The sequence below is a fragment of the Chlorocebus sabaeus genome, chromosome 14 (genome assembly GCF_047675955.1).
Source record: "Chlorocebus sabaeus isolate Y175 chromosome 14, mChlSab1.0.hap1, whole genome shotgun sequence".
NCBI classification, from domain to species: domain Eukaryota; kingdom Metazoa; phylum Chordata; class Mammalia; order Primates; family Cercopithecidae; genus Chlorocebus; species Chlorocebus sabaeus.
The window spans coordinates 1486096-1497524 of record NC_132917.1 but is presented as its reverse complement, the minus strand read 5'-3'; the positions used below and the strand labels follow the sequence as shown (position 1 = coordinate 1497524).

At 52.6% G+C, this 11429-nt stretch overlaps 1 protein-coding gene across 3 annotated transcripts in view; it reads right to left on the bottom strand.

The window, feature by feature from the left end:
* Positions 1–11429, bottom strand: part of TPO (thyroid peroxidase) — a 115099-nt gene that overhangs the window by 20990 nt on the left and 82680 nt on the right. For 2 of the 3 annotated variants that reach the window (XM_038006477.2, XM_073022730.1), the window contains one exon: positions 6452–6583. The exons of the other annotated variant lie outside the window; for it this stretch is intronic. In XM_038006477.2, the coding sequence (XP_037862405.2) occupies positions 6452–6583 (132 nt within the window). The remainder of the gene's footprint in view (positions 1–6451; positions 6584–11429) is intronic. 3 annotated transcript variants of the gene reach the window in all.

Below are 11429 nucleotides of genomic sequence, written 5' to 3'. Positions count from 1 at the left end.
CAGGTGGGGGCTCCGCCTGTGCTGCTGGGGCTGGCCGTGCGGGGAAGGCTGAGCCGATCCAGGCCTGGGTGGGGATTCCAGGTAAGCACAGGCCAGGTGAGGGCCGTCAGGACAGCACAGCCATGGAAATTCATTCTGGAATTGATGTTCGACATTTCTGGGAGGGGACTCACCCTTCCTGCTGGATTTGGGTCTGAGCAACTTGGGCTAGAGGTTTTCAGGGGTCACCTGTGTAACCTCAAAAACTGGCAAAGCCGAGCATCGGACATCAGAGCCTTGAGTAAGAGGAGGAGCCACGTGCTGGGCCATGGCGAGCATCTGATTGAAGCCCACCTCACACCAGCAAACGGCAGACGCACAGCAGGGACGTAAGCAGCTTCATGTCTACCCGAAAGTGTGAAATGAGCCCGGGCCGAGGAACGGCCAGACGCCGCACAGCAGAAACTTTTCCTTTATTCTTTGTTCCAAACTTTTCTTTCTTGGCATTTTCAATTTCAAGAACCAGTAACTGCGCCTGGAGCCAGATTTAAGGCTGTGTGTTGCTGGGGGATTCCCGGCTGAGACAGGCCCTGAAGCCCCTGTATGTCCTACGGGGGCATCGCAGAGGTCACAGCTGCTGCCAGAATGACTTCCTGACCTCTTCAGTGCCACTCCAGGGAGCCCTGGAGTTCTCTGCTGTGGGCATGGGTATGGGTGCCCCCTCTTGTGGGGCTGGGCGACGGGGGATTCCCTGAGGCTGGGTGAAGGCCTTCCAGGGCCTTTGGAAAGAAAGGGTATCGGGTTTTGGCAGGCCCCGGGCAGACAGAGGGCATCGGGATTTTGGAACATTCAGGTCAGAATAACGACTGGGATGGTTAATTTTATGTGTCCGCGTGACTGGAGCACAGGGGCCCAGATTAGACATTATTCCTGCTGTGTTTTTGAGATAGGTTCTGGAAGGGATCGGCACTGGAATCTGTGGTCTGAGAAAAGCAGACCACTCTCCCCAACATGGGTGGGCCCTGTCCCATCCTTTCAGGGACCCAGTAGAGCAGGAAGTGGAGGGAAAAGGACTTCACTTCTCTTTTCCTGGCTCTCTGCTTGAGCTGGGACATCTCATGGCAGCTTCGCCTGCCCTCAGACTGGAACCACCCCGCCAGCAACGCTGGGGCTCCAGTTTGCAGACAGCAGACCCTGGGACTCCCCAGCCTCTCTAATTCCATGACCAGTTCTGCAGAATAGAGATGCTTTTACGTATCTACACATAGAGCTAGATGCACATCTAAAACTATGTCTGTGTATGGGTGTCTACTGCTGTATTTACATCTATACCAAATCTATATTGTGTCTATATCCAAACTTTTACAGGGATAGCTACACCTGAATCTATTCTATACCTATGTGTAAATTTATATTTTTATATCTGCATCTGTACCTAAGTCTAAAACTATATCTATATCCATAACCAATATCTATATCCAAATCTAAATTGGTATAACTATATCCATGTCTACATTTTTGTTATCTATATGTCTAATCTATGTGAATCTATGTATGTATGTATATCTCAATCAATATCCATATATATTTAAATCGATATCTATATCTAAATCTATACATCTACAAACTGTGTCTCTGTGGATGTCTCTGTCTAATCTAGAACTATTTCTGTACACACATCTGCGTCTCTGATTGCTCCTGTTCCTCTGGAGAGTCCACCTAATATGACAACCAGCACACGGGCTGGCCGGGGCTGGAGCTCTCGTGGGCTGGGGGGTGTGAGCTCCTCTCATAGCCATGCCTCATCTTCCCAGGCCTCGGCGTCCTTGTCTGTAAGTCACCGTGAAGACAGAAGCAGCAGCCATGGCACCTGTGTATTAATCTCTCAGACATGGGCTCTGGTGCCCACTTTCCCTGGAACCTCCGGCCTCCAGCCAGGGCTCGTATGAGGGGCTGTAAACATGACTCAGCTGTTGCTCCTGGTTCACTCTGAGCCCTCAGCACCTGAGTGCATGTCCACCCAGCCAGAGCCTCTGCTTCTCTCCTGGTGTCCACCCTTCCTCAGGGAAGCAGGCTTGGGATTCAAGCTGTCATTCTGAAAGCTGAGGGACAGCCACGTCCATCAACCTTTTGGGGTGTTCTGTCCAACAGTGACAGAGCTGGTGTGTCCAGGGATGGTGCTGGGTCCTGCTGGCCTGCGCTGTCTGTACGGAGAAGGCACTGATGGCTGCTTGCGTGGGAGCAGGGCCCTTTCAACAGGGACATATGTGGCCTCCGTGGAACAACAGTTAGGCTTGTGCATCAGGGATGCAGAAAGGTCATGCCCAGCATCCTAATTTTCCGCGGACGATTTTGCAGGGCAGCAGTGTCATTACAAGGGTGCTGGTGGTGGGGGAAGCTTTTGCATCCCCAGCTGTTCACCTCCCAGCTCCTGAGATGCTCTGGGGGTACTTTCCCTCCCTCAGTCTCTTCCTTAGAAAGAGAAGGTCACTGTCGCTCCCCATCCGGCTCCACCAGTGGCCCGGCCCAGTGCCTCCAGAGGGCCTGGGTCCTGCCAGGGAGGCACAGGGCAGCTGTTGGAGAGGAGACTCCTGGAGGCAGCAGCTGTTGGAGAGGAGACTCCTGGAGGCAGCAGCTGCCTGAGGGGCTGCAGGTCTCAGCAGGAAGACGAGTGTCCTGCGGTGGACCCTGACTTCACGTTTGGCAGCCAGGAGCCCAGCACAAGTAGAGCGGGGCAGGGACAGCACCATGCAATCGTCACATCCACCGCACAGAACCAGAAGGCAGCGCAGAGCTCAGAGCTGCCCTGAGCACGGGCACTGCATGGGCGCTGGTCTGTGCCGGGCTCAGGGGTTCTCTCGGACGCCCTTGACAGGGGCAGGACCTGGAGAGGCAGATGGACGGCGTCCAGGCAGGAGGATTCCTTAGCAAAGAAGTAGCACTGGAAGGGAATGTCTCAACTCCAGTGACACATTTGACTTCAGGGTTTATAGATAAGAGTCCTTAAGATGTAGGAAATAGATAAATGTATGTTGTAATTGTTCTCAGGAAAAAAACTAAAACGAGACACTTGAAGCAAAATGTTGGAAATTAGCTTATGCTCCCGTGTATGAACTTCTTCTAAGGTTTTATTCTGAAGATTAAAAGATGGCACCGTGGGCCAAGTGCTGTCGTGGGCTGAACTGGATCTCCCAGATTCTCATGCTCAAGCCCCAATGCCCCTGGCCTCAGAATGTGGCTGATTTGGGGATGGAGCATTTGAGGGGGTAATTGCAGTGGCATGGGGATGTCACTATGGGCCGTGGCCCAAGGCAGCCAGGTGGCGAAGCTGCCACATTCACAGAGAGGAGCTCAGCTGCTTTCCACATTATTATTATAAACCCATGAAGGCCGATTCAGAACCCTGCTCAGGTGAAGCTGGTGGGACATATCCTTATGATATGAGGCCTCAGACACACAGAGGGACCGCCCTGGGAGGACACGGGGAGAAGGGGTGTCGCAGCCAAGGGGCGAGTCCTGAGGGGGAGCCAGCCCTGCTCTCACCTTGATCTTGGATTCCAGCCTCCAGGACTCTCTAAGAGATAAATTTCTTGTTCAAGTGCCCAGACTGCAGGGCTTTGCTGCGGCACCCCCAGTCTGCAGGGCTTTGCTATGGCACCCCCAGTCTGCAGGGCTTTGCTATGGCACCCCCAGTCTGCAGGGCTTTGCTATGGCACCCCCAGTCTGCAGGGCTTTGCTGCGGCACCCCCAGGAAATCAATACAGTTCCTTTAACTGCAACGTTAGGAACAAAACACAACAAAAGTAGAGCTCCCTCCATAATTATATTGACACCGAAATCTATGTGTGTTTCTACATCTAAACATATATAGGGATACCTATACCTAAATCTAAATCTATTCTTTTATACCTATGGGTGAATTTATATCTATATCTATATATCTGCATCTGTACCTATATCTACAATTGTCTATATCCATAATCAATATCTATATGCACACCTGTATCTAAATCTAAGTCTGTAAGTCACTGTGGAGACAGGAGAAGCCCTGAGCACCTGCATATTAATCTCTCAGACCTGGGCCCTGGTGCACAAAATGGTCTTAGGCTCATGTGCTGCTGGCCCCAGTCATGGTGCAGGTGTTCAAAGGGGGCCCAGGAGGAAGAGAGGTGGTGTGCAAGTTCTCTCAGGCACGAATTCATCTCTGGGTGCTCTCCCAGGGCTGTTCCTGACCTCCACTGGGCCTCCTTTCTCCATCCTTCTGTGGGTGAGTCCAGAAGAAAACACTGGGAGGGACGGAGGCTGGTGGCTTCAGCTGGAGGACAGCAGTAGGTGTTTTCCGGGGCCCCACGGAGCCATCTGATGGGGTGAGATATTACCAAGAATACAGCAAGTGTTTCTGGGCTTCAGTGCAGGAAAACTGCAATCTTGATGTAAATGTCCCACCAGCTTCGCCTGAGCAGGGTTCTGAATCGGCTTTCGTGGGTTTATAATAATAATGCAGAAAGCAGCTGAGCTCCTCTCTGTGAACGTGGCAGCTTCGTCACCTGGCTACCTTTGCAATTCACATCTGAACCGTTGATTTAAACATTTTATTTAAAAACTTGAATGCAAGAGCTGCTGTTTCTAGTTTTCCATGACTGAGAGTGGTCTGGTTTGAAATGAAGAGAAGATACGATTTCATATGGAGAAAAAACATGAATAAAACCAGAGGCTGATAAAACAATGAGTATGAGGGGGAAATGCTGTGCAGAGAAAGGACACCTGAAACAAGAGGGTGAGGTGTGCCTGACACAGGAAGGGGGTGTGCCTGACAGAGGATGGTGGGGTGCGCCTGACACAGGAGGGAGATGTGCCTGACACAGGAGGGGGGTGTGCCTGACACAGGAAGGGCGTGTGCCTGACACAGGAAGGGCGTGTGCCTGACAGAGGATGGTGGGGTGTGCCTGACACAGGAAGGGGGTGTGCCTGACACAGGAGGGGGGTATGCCTGACACAGGATGGTGGGGTGTGCCTGACATAGGAGGAGAGTGCACCTGACACAGGAGGGGGGGAGCGCCTGACACAGGAAGGGGGGATGTGCCTGACACAGCAGGGGGTATGCCTGACACAGGATGGTGGGGTGTGCCTGACACAGGAAGGGGGGTGTGCCTGACACAGGAGGGGGCTGTGCCTGACACAAGATGGTAGGGTGTGCCTGACACAGGAAGGGGGGTGTGCCTGACACAGGAGGGGGTGTGCCTGACACAGGATGGTGGGGTGTGCCTGACACAGGAAGGGAGGACACGCCTGTCAGGCATGTAGTTTCAGAGCACCAGAAAGAGCATCCCCGGCCTCTGAAGGCCCCACGCAGCCGCGTTCTGGCCATCTTTTTTCAGACTCACTCACTTCTTGACTGTCCTTGACCTTGGCCCTTGTGTCCTTCACCTGAGGAGCTGAGTTTCAGCAAGAATCCTATTATTCCAGCTTCTCAGAATCCCCTTAATGAAGTTGAGTCATGAAGCGTTTTGCACTGACGCCTCTCTGTCCTGGCTGGACGTCCCAGCTGCCTTTGCTGCATTTGGACATTGCACTTGGTTCTTTCTGGAGACCTCACTCCCCTATGACAGTAGCTCAAAGGAATTCTGTCTGTAACTCGAGTCTGGTGAATAATTATTTTTCTATAAGAGTTGGAAGTCAACTATTAACACAAATTCCCGGCCAGCTACGGAGTGGCTGTGTGAGCGGGAGCATCTCGCCCTCTTATCACTAGTGTCCTTTTGTATAAAATGAAGATTAAAGATAATGCTTACTTAAGAGCCACAATTTTCAGGGGAGTAAATTTGTCAAAAGTTTGGGCGTATCTGGCACCTGACTTGGAGGCAGTGGTGAGGAAGACGCTGTCCCTGATCTGAGGGCAGAGCTGGGGGACTGGGCAAGGCCATCTGAGGTGGATGTTGAGCACCTAGGCCCCATGCAGGGCAGGGACATCCAGAGGTGGGGGTGGGTGACAGGCAGGCAGCTGTGCTGCTGGCCCTGGTCAGGGTGCAGTCGGGTGCGTTTGGAGGGGGACCAGGAGGAGGAGAGGTGATGGATGGGTCTGTATTGAACGCTGCCTGTTTCATAAGTTTTGTGTCTTGGGGGTGATCTAGGTTGGGTGTGCACCTGTGGACCTTGTCTGGAAACGCGTTCTGGCTGCTGCCCCCAGCCTCAGCATGCACTGAGGTCTCTGCACAGACAGCAGACGTGAAATGCATCCTCTGCCCCCAGCACAGTGCAGATGCCCCTCGGGCACAGCGCGGACACCCCTTGGGCACAGGGCAGGTGCCCCTCAGGCACAGCACAGACGCCGGGCACCTGGGCTTGGTGTCTTATTCATCTCTGCCCTTCCCAATCAAGATGGTGATTGACAGTTGCCTAACTTGAACACACTTTTCTTCATTTTACAAAAACTCGCAAATAGATGGACAGAGAGGGAGGGGAGCAGACTCACCTACGCAGGTTCTCCCATCGTCTCCTAACTCGTAGGGGTCCGAGCAGACGCACTGGAAGCCGCCCTTGGTGTTTCTGCACCTCGCAGGGGCATGGCAGGGTGGATGGGCACCGTCTGCACACTCGTTCACATCTGCCAGACGCACAAGGCCACACACGTGAGAGGAAGCAGCTGTACCCCTTCTCTCCCGTGTGACCCCCGTTCTGGGAGGTGCTTCTGTCTGGGGAGGTCAGCCCTTTGCCTGCCACCCCACCCGGTCTAGGGGGAACCAGGCACCACCTCTGCTGTTGTGTGGCCGCCCCCTGCTCCCTGCACATCTGAAAAGGTGATGAGGAGAAGACGGACACACGCTGGCCGTGGGCTCTGAGCCTGCAGGGAGTCCACACACTGGGGTTCACTCAGGCCCAAGTCACAGGAGCCTTCCTGGAGGAAATTAGGGTCTGCCTGGGATAGGGGAATGTGGAATTTGGCCAACTGCAGGACACAGGGGCAGGAAGGGGCCAGGGGGAGGGTGGGGCAGGGTCCGCTTCGCCCAAGCAGAGGCTCCCAGCTGGCCCAGATGCTCCAGGTCCTCTGAGAGCAAAGACTGGGGCCACCTGCCACCGCCCGTGAGGATGGTACGTCCCCTCCTGCTCTCCCTGCGCTCGAATCCTACATCTAGTACCTCATCCCCTAGGCTTCTATTTCCAGATAACCTGCTGTACATTTTGTTCAAATAATGTTCCTTTTCTGGCCAATTTTAGAAAACAAGCAGGAGCATGTCACAGGTCTGCTCCACACGCCCAGTGTGTGTTCTCTGAATGGCACAGGTGCTGTCAGTGCTGGGACACATGCTCTTCCAGGAGCTGCTGTGTCTGCAGGGAACAGAGCTGGCCTGGGTGCAGTCTCTGCCGAGGGCCAGGCTGGGGGCAGCAACCTGCCTGTGCTCCTGGGGTCCTGGTGCCGACGACACCCCCAGACAGAGCAAAGGTACTGGGAGGGGTGGAGGGACTCTCCCCAATCTCACTGCTGAGTGGAAGAGCCACAGGGTCCACAGGCCACGGGGTCCACAGGCCACGGGGGTCCACAGGCCACGGGGTCCACATAGGCCACAGGGACTTGGCCCCCGACTCGGCCACCCCAGGACGAGGAGAATGTGCGAACCTGGGCAGCGCTCAGGCGACCCAGTGCCGGAGACCTGTGAGGCCTTGAAGGTCAGCTGGGGTGGCCTGCTGCCCTCCTGCTCCCCAGGGTGAGGGGCTGTATTAGGTGGGACTACCCACTCCTAACTCAGGGCTCTGGGGTCGGGGGGAGCCTTGGTCCCAGCTGGTTTTCTCAGTTACAGAATGGGTATCATTACGTCTGTTGTGAAAAACGGGCCTGGAATCAAAGATGGTGCTTATGACAACTAGCAGGGTGTTGGGGATCTCTCAGGCTTTCTAAAGAGGACAGTCTTTAATAATGACATTACTGATAATGACAATCATTCTGTAAGAGGATAAGAAGCCGGGTGCGGTGGCTCACGCTTCTAATCCCAACGCTTCGGGAGGCTGAGGTGGGGGGTCACCTGAGGTCAGGAGTTTGAGACCAGCCTGGCCAACATGGTGAAATCCTGTCTCTACTAAAAATACAAAAATTAGCCAGGTACGGTGGTGGGTGCCTGTAATCCCAGCTACTCAGGAGGCCGAGGCAGGAGAATCACTTGAGCCCAGGAAGCAGAAGTTGCAGTAAGCAGAGATTGCACCACTGCACTCCAGCCTGGGTGACAGAGTGAGACTCTGTCTCAAAAAAATAAAAAGTATAAGACAAGGGTAAAGAAATGTCAAGGGATTGGAGCTATTGACTATCAGCCACTGTTAATTGTCTGTATCTTGCAGCAGCTATTAAAGTTTTATGTATAGGTAACTATGTCAAGGCTGTTAAACATAGGTCTTTCTTGGCTAAAGCTGCCCCTGGAACCAGCCCCTCCTGCATCCCGCTATGCAGAGCTGTGAAGTGCCAGAGCTGTGCGAAGGCATCTGCAGCTGCCCCTGGGGTAGGGGAGTGTTTCTATCATGATTGCATGAGAAATCGAGATCCTCACCCATGGATGCTGCAGGCCCATTTTCTCTTCTTCACCCCTTGGGATGTGCCATGGGGCCCTCAGAGTGGGAATGGCAGCCGCCAACACATCCCTCCCTCCCTCTAGGGGAGTTCCCTTGGAGCAGCTTCCGCCCCTCTCCTCACCCACTCCCTGCAGCTCAGACTCATCCTAGGTATGAGTTCCCTGTGGCTGCTGGGAAAAATCATCACAAACTGGACGGCTCCAAGCAACACAAATGTATCCTCCAACAGTTCTGGAGGTCACAGGTCTGAAATCAGGGCGTCGGCCGGGTGGCGCTCCTTCAGAAGGCTCTCGGGGGAGGGGTCCTTCCTGCATGCTCTGGCTCCTGGTGGGTCCTGGGGAACCCATGCCTGGCAGATGCTTTGTTTCCATCCTGGGTCTTCATACATTCCCATCTCTCTGTGTCTCGTCTCCTCTTCCTATGAGGACACTGCACATTGGATCGGGACGTACCCGACAGCCTCATTTTAACTTGATGGCACCTGCAAAGGCCTTGCCTCTTCTTCAGGCCACACGCAGAGGTACACGGGGCTAGAACTTGAGCATAGCTTTTCGGGGGCACAGTTTGGCCCACAATGCTCCACCCAGGGTCAGTTTATTCTAAGCAGAAGCCTGAGACAGGGGCCAGTGCCATGTAGGTCTCCTTCCTGAGGATGCACAGGAAGAAGGGGGACAAATCAGCCCTGTCTGAAGAGCAGCACTCTCCCCAGCAGAGGAGGAAACCAGCCTCAGCCGCAGTGTACCCAGATACCAGGGCAGCCTTCACAGAGGCCGAGACTCTGCTCTCTGGCTGCTTCACCTTGAGTTTCAAGAAGAGTGGCCGTGGCGTCCACAGTCTCCATGTGCAGTGAGCGCGCAGATGTGCATGGATGTTTCCATTTCTCTAAGCAAATTAGTATTGGTTGCGAACCATATTTTCCATAATACGCCCAAAGCATTTATGTATATTCGTTTACTGCATAACCTCCTGACAATAACTGATGTAAAAAGCCACTGATTCATAGCTTTTTATCTATTTGAAATCTGCAGCATCAAGGCACTCAGAGGAGACTCACTGCAATGCATTTGCCAGTTTTTTTTTGTTTTTTTTTTGAGATGGAGTCTCACTCTGTTGCCCAGGCTGGAGTGCAGTGTTGCAATCTCAGCTCACTGCAACCTCCGCCTCCTGCGTTCAAGCAATTCTCTTGCCTCAGCCTCCTGGGTAGCTGGGATTACAGACACCCACCACCATGACTGGCTAATTTTTCTTTTTTGTATTTTTAGTAGAGGTGGGGTTTCACTATCTTGGCTAGGCTGGTGTTGAATTCCTGACTTTATGATCCATCTGCCTCGGTCTCCCAAAGTGCTGGGATTACAGGTGTGAGCCACCATGCCCAGCCTTAATATCAAAATTTTATGTGGATGAGTTTGAGTGAATAAGTAGAATTTGAATAGAGAAGAGAGCAACAAATACTATTTATTTTTCTATATTATTCAGTTAAGTCCACAGCCTTCCTTTCTGGAGCCGCAGACGTGTTGATGAGGAGATTTCACTGAGGACCTGCTTGAGTACTTACATTCTTGTCAATTTACCATAAACGTAAAGTTTCCTCTCTCTTATATTTGATGTTTTTCCCTTGTGATTCTTGATTTTGAAACTTCTAGTGCAGGGAATAGCTGTGGTAAAAATATTTGTGCACATGCACTTGTACCAGATTTTTGAGTTTTGTCATTTATTTCTAGGACATATTTTAATTATAGATCTGATAAAACAAACAAGAAAAAGAGTTGTATCGCTGCAGGTCGGCAATCCCTCCTCCCTGTTCCCATCGCAGGCTGCCGAGGTCTCCAGTATGAACAGGCTCTGGAGCAGCGCCTAGCGCTCCCCTCGCATTCGGGAGGACACTCATCAAAGTGACGTGTGTGCCCGTGGCCCACTGCTTTAAAAACACCTGAACGGATTCCCAGTGCACACACTGCTGTGCAGCCTGCATGTTTACTGAGTGACATGTCACCAACACTCTTCCAAGTCAGCAGACGCCCTGCTAACTGTGCAGCATAATTGTTCTGGGTGCAGCTGTCCCAGCATTCGGAGCACGGCTCCTGGGCACGCACGGTGTCAACAACAGGCCTGCACCCCACTCTTTACTGTGCATTTCTAACTAATTTACATTGATGCCTTATTTCTGTCCTCATTTAACATTTGAAAACCTGGAGGCGCACAGAGACTCAGCAATTTTGGGAGATAGATTAAATGGCTACTGAAATGGCCGTGGCAGGAGAACATGAAGTTGGGCCTAAGTTAGTGGACCAGAGAGAGAAGACAGAATGAGTTAGGGTTGGCCGATGGGTGTCTTGGACCTTCACATACACAGTCTAACAGGGTCTTGTGAAGTGTGTGGATTCTGACTCAGGGATTGTGGCGAGGCCCCAGACGCCGCAGGTCTAACAAGCTCCCTGGTGATGTTGCTGCCGCAGCCAGGGAACCCGCCAGGAGCACGGGCTTCTGTGCACGGACCACGCTGAGAAACACTCCTGCACCCTGGGGAGTACCCAGACTGGTTCAGAAATAGTCCTTCTAACAACGGATCTTAACTTTAGACAGCTGTTAACTGTTGGACTAAAAATCAAGAAAGATAAATGAAAAGATTTCAGTAACAGAAGAGTGATTTTGATGGCACAGGATGGTCTAGAGGAGGCTGGAGGAGCATTCCTCGTTTAGGAGACAGATGAGCAAAGTCACAGGCCAGAAGGTCAGAGGGCACGTCACAGGTGACAGCTCTGCACAGGGCAGGTTGCAGGACGCCAGCAGTCTCCCTTCCCGATCCACTCTAAGGTCTCGCCCATTTTTATTTGCACCTTGCAGATCCCTGTGATAGCACTTTGGGGTCATTCATACTTAAAATAAGCTAAAAT